General features: G+C 38.5%; 1 protein-coding gene across 2 annotated transcripts in view; it reads left to right on the plus strand.

Annotated features, from left to right (window-relative positions):
- UBE2G1 (ubiquitin conjugating enzyme E2 G1) overlaps positions 1 to 8,482 on the plus strand; it is a 53,777-nt gene extending 45,295 nt beyond the window's left edge. Inside the window, exons 4-5 of one of the 2 annotated variants that reach the window (XR_004266175.1) lie at positions 515 to 612; positions 8,118 to 8,181. Coding sequence is in view for 1 of the 2 variants with exons in the window: in XM_032271694.1 (XP_032127585.1) it covers positions 520 to 612; positions 8,118 to 8,341 (317 nt within the window). In the remaining variant the exon portion in view is untranslated. Of the gene's footprint in view, positions 1 to 514; positions 613 to 8,117 lie in introns of both variants that reach the window. The other variant, XM_032271694.1, reaches the window with a different exon arrangement.
- The last annotated feature ends 778 nt before the right edge of the window (positions 8,483 to 9,260 follow it).

Below are 9,260 nucleotides of genomic sequence, written 5' to 3' on the forward strand. Positions count from 1 at the left end.
TTCTCCTGCCTCAGCCTCCTGAGTAGCTGGGATTACAGGCACGCGCCACCATGCCCAGCTGAATTTTTTTTGTATTTGTAGTAGAGACGGGGTTTCACCATGTTGACCAGGATGGTCTCGATCTCTTGACCTTGTGATCCACCCGCCTCGGCCTCCCAAAGTGCTGGGATTACAGGCTTGAGCCACCGCGCCCGGCCCTGAATTTTCTTTTAAGTGCATTGGGAAGTGATGGAAGGGTTTGTAGTATAGTGGTAACATGATCTGATCTGATCTGAATGTCTTTTTAGCACATGATTTCTTATTTTACTAGCTCTCTCGAGAGTTTAAAGTGATAGCTGTGACAGTTTATTAAACTAGTTATTTCAGTAAGTAACTGCCTGTGGTGAATCCAGATTATTTGTTTACTTCATTTTTGATGTTAGTGCTGGCACCCTTGTTTTATGTTTGTTTTAATGATTCTATACTTACAAGCAGGAACTTACAGGCAAGAACTTGTTCTTGTTCTTTTTTCCAGTGAAGGTGGTGTTTTTAAGGCTCATCTCACTTTCCCAAAAGATTATCCCCTCCGGCCTCCTAAAATGAAATTCATTACAGAAATCTGGCACCCAAATGGTAAGTTTATCTAGTTTTACGTTTACATTTGCAAATATGATGGCCTGTCATTGAAGTGTTCAAGGTCAATAAGATCTATTTCTCAGTGAAATTGCTTTGGCATTTTTGTACTGTGTTCATTGTGCACATGGTTGCGTACTAAAACCTTTAAAAGAGAAGGAGAGGCCAGGTGCGGTGGCTTACACCTGTACCACCAGCACTTTGGAAGGCCGGGCAGGCGGATCTCTTGAGGTCAGGAGTTGGAGACTAGCCTGGCTAACATGGTGAAATGCCATCTCTACTAAAAATAAAAAAAATTAGTCGGGCTTGGTGGCGCCTACCTTAATCCCAGCTACTTGGGAGGCTGAGGCACAAGAATCACTTGAGCCTGGGAGGCACAGGTTGCAGTGACTGAGATTGCACAACACTGCACTCCAGCCTGGGCAGTAGAGTGAGGCCGTCTTAAAAAAGAGAGAGAGAGAAGGCAAAATAGAGATCATGTGGAAAAAGTTATTTTTTATTTATTAGTTTTCAGCTTGGTTTGAGACTCATAGTTTAAACCAGAGGCAAGATTATTGAGTGAGAACATCAGTAGAGCTTCTGTAATTGAGGGGATAATTACCAAAGTATTAGACGATTCACTGGCTATTACAAAGAACACAGAAATTAGGAAACCTGGATTTGTAATTTATATTTTTTCATATTATTTTTATACCATGGATAACTCTTAATTTCTATGTATATTCTTAGGTATAAGGTTACCGACAGCATCATAGGAAACAACATTTTTATTATATTTTTTAAGCCTGGAAAGCATCTAGTATGGCTGTGCATGTAGCAGTGACATTGACTTTTTTTACTTAAAGAAGAGCAACCATTTCAAATCCACATTATGGCAGTTCTCCTGCCTGGGCAGCTGCCACTGAACTCTCTCCCCTATGTATAATCCCCCAATAAAACCCTGTGTGTGTCTCATTTAAAAATTTAAAAAAAAAATCCTCTTTTTATAAAGTAAAATAAAATTCCCAAAGGCTAGGCTAGATAAGCTTTGTTTATAAAACAGTCTCTCTGAACTTTTGGCTTTGTTTTGTATGATAGAACTTGTAGAGATTTCTAATTATTTTGACTATGTAATCAGAGTTGTCTCTTTAGGCTATTATACTCATTTGCATTGTGCTTCTCATCAAGACTTCTGGATGCAGGGAATAGAAACGCATATATTAGTTTAAGCTGGAATCAGTGAGGCAGGAATGAATGATTGAATGGAGTATGTCATAGAAGCCAAGGCTGGAAAACAGACGGGCATATGTGAGACTGGGACTGGCACATGGAAAGCTACTGGGAGCCAAGGGGCTTAGCATATTTTAGTGCTGTATCTGAGGCAGCAGTGATTGTAAAAGATAGTTATTTTTCATGTCAGGAAGAAGGGGAAACCTCTGACAGTTTGTGGCAGAGTGCGTTAGCGACAGTCCTGCATGATGCGTGGATGCATGAATGGGTGACGCTTGTCTCTTGTACTTTGACCTTTCGTCTGTTTCTTCCTAGGCTTTTGGCATTTCTTCTACCTTCGCTTGCATTACTTGATTATAATAGGCACCTATTTCCAAAGAAGATGGGACAAAGACTTGAATGTTGGCTTCACCACAAATTAGCTGTGTAGCTCTAGGCAAAACTTCTTGGAGCCTTAAGCTACCTTGCCTGCCTACCTGCCTGCCTGCCTGCCTGCCTGCCTGCCTGCCTGCCTGCCTTTCCCCTTTCCTCCTTCCCTGCCTCCCTTGTTTCCCTTCTGTCCTGTCCTGTCCTTTTTTTCTAAGACAGGGTCTCACCCTGCCACCCAGGCTGCAGTGCAATGGCATGATCGCAGCTCACTGTAGTCTTGACCTCCTGGGCTCAAGTGATCAAGCAGCTGGGATGACAGGGATGCACCACCACACCCAGCTAATTTTTGTATTTTTTTTTTTTTTTGTGAAGATGGGGTTTCATCATCTTGTTAGACAGGCTGGTCGTGAACTCCTGGGTGCAAGCGATCAGCCCACCTTGGCCTCCCAAAGTGCTGGGATTACAGGCATGAGCCACCAAGCCAGGCCTATGTTTTCTATCTGTGAAAATTAAATGAAAGCATATATATAAGCAAGTACATGGGACTTCCCTTCTGGTAAGAAGAAAGATAGCAATCATCTAGGTAGTTTAAGAAGACTACTTCTAAAATGGTGTTGTGTTTTCGTTTTAAGGTTGAAGAGACTTTTTATTTTTTTCTTTCTTTTCTTTAATTTTTTATTTTTATTTTTTTTATTTTTATTTTTATTTTTTTTTAGACAGAGTCTTACTCTGTCACCCAGGCTGAGTGCAGTGGCACGATCTTGGCTCACTGCACCCTCCACCTCTTGGGTTCAGCTGATTCTCCTGCCTCGGCCTCCTGAGTAGCTGGCATTACAGGCGTCTACCACCACACCTGGCTAACGTTTGTATTTTTAGTAGAGACAAGTTTTCACCATATTGGCCAGGCTGGTCACAAACTCTTGACCTCAAGTAATCAGCCTGCCTCAGCCTCCCAAAGTGCTGGAATTACAGACATGAGCCACTGCACCCAGCCTTGGATGGAATTTTGAGGAAGATGATGCTTGACTTGGACTTCCTTCTTTAGGCTGTGAACGCTCATTTAATTAATGATTTTTAAAGCTGTACATAATAGTAGGTTGTCATGACAAAAAGAGAAAATGACAAAAAATAAAAAAGCTATGTAATGGGTTTCTGTTAATTTTCCTTATTGAAAGATTATACTCGTGGAAGATTGGAAGGGGAAGTCAGGTGCTCAATCAGATAGCCATGAGGTAGAGCATTTTAGTAGTAATTTGAGTAAAAAACAATAAAAGCTTGAACTAAGAATAGTATCACAGGAAGGGCAGCTTACTTAGACTTAACTGTCAGAGGTGGATGATACTGGAGAAGTAAGAATTTAGGATTGACTGGCTGTTTACAAAAATAATTATAGAGGGAAAATCAAAGAAACACCACTTTTTAACGACTAGGATTCCTATAATAAAAAAGATAATAACAAGTGTCAATGAGGAAGCAGAGAAATTAGAACTCTCATGCACTACTGGCAGGAAGGTAAAATGGTGCGGATGTTGGAAGAGAGTCTGGCAGTTCCTCAAAAGGTTAAGCATAGTTACCATGACCCAGCAATCCCAGTCCTAGGCACCTAGCCAAGAAAATTGAAAACACATGTCCAGAAAAAACTTGAACATGAGTGTTCACAGCAGCATTTTTTACTCATAGCTGCCAAAAAGTGGAAACAACCCAAGTGTCTATCAGTTGATAAATAGAAAAACAAAATGTGGATCCATAGAACAGAATATTATTTTGCAATAAAAAGAAGTGAATTATATGACACTGTTTTCTTAAGGAAAGTAGGAAATGAAGTAGTGGTACATGCTACCACATAGACGAAGTTGGAAAGATTATACTACGAGAGCCAAGTCAGAAGCTAAAGGTGACTTAGTGTATGATTCCCTTTGTATGAAACGTCAAGAATAGGCAAATCCATAGAGACCGGAAGTAGGTTAGTGGTTCCCTGCTGCTAGAGGGGAGGTGGGTGATTGAAAAGTGGTTGCTAACTGGTACCTGGGTTTCACTGTAGGGTGAAAAAAAAATTCTAAAATTGATTGTGGTATTGCCGTACAACTCTTATAGACATACTAGACCATTAAATTGTGCTCTTCAAATAGGTAAATTGTACAGTAGGTGAATTATAGAGATGTTATAAAATTATTATAGGGGAAATAGTTTTGTGTGACCTTACATATATTCAGTTTTTCTTGAGGTATACTTGCTGCATCCAGTTAGATAATTAGATAAAACTAGTTCAGAGTTGAGCAATGAGCTTAAGGGCCTTGGAAGTTACTGTGTCAAGATGATAGATAACATGATAATGAATGAGCTCATTTATCTAGGGAGAATATAATTAATGTTGGAGATTAGAATTACATCAAAAGTCAGATTGAGGAAGATGAAAATGGAAAATGACTGAGTGAATGGCTCAAGAACCAGGGAAAAACAAGAGTACCACAGATGCCAGGGGAGGAAAATGTATCCAGCCAAGTGTTGTCACAGTATGAGTTGTCTTGGTCCAGAGGGGTGACTTCAGGTAGATAAAGGTACCCAGGAAAATAAATATGTTATCCAGACCACTCGTGACACAGTTGTGGTGAGTAAATAGAGAAGATAAGGGTAAATCAGGTTTTCAGAACTTTAGATGCATGGCCTCAAGAAAAAGGAGCTAGCTAGAAGTGTATGTACCGTTTAGGTAGCTTAGCTTTTGTGGGTTTTTTGTTTTTTGTTTTTGTTGTTGTTGTTGTTTTTTAAAGAGTCTTACTCTATTGCCCAGGCTGCAGTGCAGTGGCTCACTGCAACAACCTCTGCCTCCCAGGTTCAAGCAATTCAGCTGCCTCAGCCTCCCAAGAAGCACCTGCCACCATGCGTGGCTAATTTTTGTATTTTTAGTAGAGATGGGGGTTTTACCATGTTGGCCAGGCTGGTTTCGATCTCCTGACCTCAGGTGATCCGCCCGCCTCAGCCTCCCAGAGTAGTGGGATTACAGGCATGAGCCACCATGCCCAACTCCGGTAGCTTAGTTTTAAGATAAAAACTAAACTGTGTTTTGAGTAGCTGGTGTTGAGACTATAGGCTAGCTATTTCCAGGGAAAATGATAGAATTTTCTTCATGCTAAACAGCAAAGTGGAAGAAAACACTAAAAGCAATAAAAAGTTACAAATGATTTTTAAGTAGTGAATAGCACTTATTTGGTGTAAGGAACAAAAACATTATATTTTCAAAAGTAATAAACACTGAAAGACTGAACAAACAGGACCAAAGAGAAATGGCAGCTGCATGCAATATCATATTCTTCAGTGGGTCCTGTGTCAGAAAAATAAAACCATCTCTAATGAACATTGAAATGAAAGAAAAAAGTAAAAGGCAGAAATTAAATGGGGAAAACTGAAAAACATTTTGGCAAGAGAAAAGTTAACGTTAAGTATGTAACTGGCTAACGGATAAGAACAGACATTTCACAAAAGAGGAAAGACGTACAGGTTATATCCATGGAAAGTTGTCACCCCAAAAGCATTTAGAAAAGTGAAGTAAATCAGATGTCATGTATGAAATTTAAACAGTATCAATAAAGAAAAGTGTTCATCCTGAGGAAGCAATGCAATGGTCATCTCAGATTGCTGACAGCAGTATAAATTGATACAATCCTTTAAAACATAATTTGATAATAGTTATTAAACCTAAAAATCTTCTCTTTCTAAAATAAACTGTTTAAAATCATATGAGAAGGTTAAAAATACAAAGATCCTTGGATTAGTGATAACTTAAGTTTTTTAAAAGGAAAATGAATCTTATATTGCCGTGGGTAGAATTCTGTACACACACTTAATAGCATGTTTTTAAAGAAAAATGACTTGGAAAAAATCCTTATTATACAACAAGTACAGAAAACATTGTAAAAATAGTAATACTCTATGAAATTTTTATGCTAAACTTTGTAGTGTTACAAGTTTTGATGTTATTCTTGTCCTGATTCTATTTCAGTTAATAGATTTTACTAGCAGATAGGGGTGGGTTGGGAAGAGGAACCTTAATTATAGAAAAACTCATACATAAAGTATTGAAGGCATGGGCCTCGTCTGTCATATATTCACTGCTGTACTTCTCTGTCAGATGTGTGCCTGGCATGCAGTAGGTATTGAAAAAGTATTTGATGGCTGGTCGCCTGTAATCCCAGCACTTTGGGAGGCTGACGTGGGAGGATCCCGAGAGTTCGAGACCACCCTTGACAACATAGTAAGACTAAATCTCTACCGAAAAAAAAATTTAGCCAGGAATGGTGCCATGTGCCTGTGGTCCCAGCTACTTGGGAGGCTGAGGTGGGAGGATCTCTAGAGCCCAGGAGTTTGAGACCAGTCTGGGCAACATAGTGAGACCTCCATCTCTATGGAAAAAAAAAGGTTAGCCAGGCATCATGCCATGCGCCCATGGTCCCAGCTACTCGGGGGGCTTAGATAGGCGGATCACTTGAGCCTGGGAGGTCAAGGCTGCACAGAGCTGTGATCATACCACTACACTCCAGCTTGGGTGACAAAATGAGACCCTGTCTCAAAAACCAAAGCAACAACAACAAAAAAACCACCAAAAAATAAGTATTTGTAGAATTAAGAGAGCAGTGATATTGATTGGTATGTACAAATTTTGATTCTGATTACCCAGAGTTTGTAACAGGATAAATATTGATGTTATGAAATGAAAAATAAGATTTAGAATTATATTTATTCACAAATTTGTTAGACTATGTAGAATAAGTTAGGAATGAAATATACATAAATATTGTCACTATTTAAATTCCTTTCAATAATTTCCTCCTCAAAGTATGCTTTAAAAAAAATTACAGTGGATAAATGTTACCATAAAAGATTAGTTTCACAATAGGGATTATTTATGTAATGTATAAATCAAATTGTGGATTAGGACTTTTTTTTTTTTTAAAGACAGAGTCTCACTCTGTCACCTAGGCTAGAGTGCAACGGCACGATTTCTACTCGATGCAACCTCTGCCTCCCGGGTTCAAGCGATTCTTCTGCCCCAGCCTCCCGAGTAGCTGGGACTGCAGGCGTGCACCGCCACACCCGGCTAATTTTTGTATTTTTAGTAGAGACAGAGTTTCACCGTATTGGCCAGGCTGTTGTTGAACTCCTGACCTAGTTATCCGCCCTCCTCGGCCTCCCAAAGTGCTGGGATTACAGGTGTGAGCCACCCTGCACGACCTTTTTATTTTTAATCGATAAGTAATATTTTACTTTTTGCCGAACCACTTAAATAGTTGTGTCAGCACGCGTCTCTTAAAAATAAGGATATTTTCTTATTAAATGTATTTATAGAAAGGAGGCCCCATGAGTGTCATATATGTTGTTGATTTTTCATTGGCAGTATGGCATGTTAGTTTTGTAAATTGAATATGCTTCTTTCTCAGAACATATAATTTTGCCTTTATATGATTGTAAAAATACATTTCTTAGGAAGGTCTCTGGGCCTTTGACTATCACTAATTTAAGTCTGTAAGTTAGTGGGAAACTAGGAAACCATTACCTAGAAACTCAGTTGCTGGTACTTTCTGCAGATGAAGAACTGATTCAGTAGTTGCCATTTATTCATTTATTATGTCGTACTTATGATGCGAATGTTGAGTACCATCCATCTATATAATAGATATTTTAATGTTTTTCACATAAACGAAAAAGATAGCTTACATTTCTATTGGGTTTGTCAGATGGATCCTATGTATTTGGTAAAATCTATACGATAGTCTTCCTAAAAAGCCAACACATTCCATTTTTAGACATGAACTTCTGTATATATGTCGTGTTTTATAAAGATACTCTGTGAATCAGGATCACGTTTGTAATTGATATTTTATGTATAGCCAAATTAGCAATATATGAAACAACCCTCTTCTTTAATTTTACAGTTGATAAAAACGGTGATGTGTGCATTTCTATTCTTCATGAGCCTGGGGAAGATAAGTATGGCTATGAAAAGCCAGAAGAACGCTGGCTCCCTATCCACACTGTGGAAACCATCATGATTAGTGTCATTTCTATGCTGGCAGACCCTAATGGAGACTCACCTGCTAATGTTGATGCTGCGGTAAGGTGGCCACATGTCTTCCCTTCTCTTCACTTTCCCTTTTAATAAAACTTGAACTATGGTTAGTATGTATGTAAGTATGCATGTATATGTGCATACGTGTGTGTGTGTGTGTGTGTGCGTGCGTGTGTGTGTGTGTGTGTATCTCTTTCTGTAGTTATTTTTGACAAATATAAATAAATATATTTATTTACTTATTTTTTTTTAGATAAGATCTTTCTCTGTCACCTAGGCTGGAGTGCAGTGGCACAATCATAGGTCACTGCAGCCTCAAACTCCTGGGCCCAAGTGGTCCTCCAGCCTTGGCCTCCCAAATTGTTTGGATTACAGGCATGAGCCACCATGCCTGGCAAAATTTAGTGCGTATTTATTGTATACAATATGTTGTTTCGAAATATGCGTATGTTGTGAAAGCTAATTTGAGCTAATTGACATATACATTACCTCACATAGTTAACCAATTTTGTTGTGAAAACACTTAAATTCTCCTCTCAGTACTTTTGTAGAATACTGTACGTTGTTACTAAGGTGTAAACTGTGACACCAAATTTAAAATTGGGGGTGGAATGGGCAGAGCCTAAGTAGTTTTTTAATGCAATCAAAATTAGCTATCAGGTTAAAATGACTTGTCGTAACTATGAAATTTTTTTGTAAGCCTCATGGTAACCACAGAGCAAAATCCTACAGTAGTTAACACAAAGATAAAAAGTAAGAAATTGAGTAATACCAGTAGAGAAAATCACTTATTATTCATGAAGGAAGACAGCAAGAGAGGAAGAAAGAGCAAAAGGATCTACACAAAACAACCAGAAAACAATAAAATGGCAGTAGTAAGTTTCTATTTCTATTTCTGTTTATAATTTTTCTGAATCTTTATGGAAGTTGCAGACATAGTTAAGCTTTGCTTTTAAATACTTAAGCCTGCATCTTTTTTTTTTTTTTTTTTTTTTTTTAAAAAAAAAAA

The sequence above is a fragment of the Sapajus apella genome, unplaced genomic scaffold (genome assembly GCF_009761245.1).
Source record: "Sapajus apella isolate SASKATOON/1434 unplaced genomic scaffold, GSC_monkey_1.0 scaffold245, whole genome shotgun sequence".
NCBI lineage: Eukaryota > Metazoa > Chordata > Mammalia > Primates > Cebidae > Sapajus > Sapajus apella.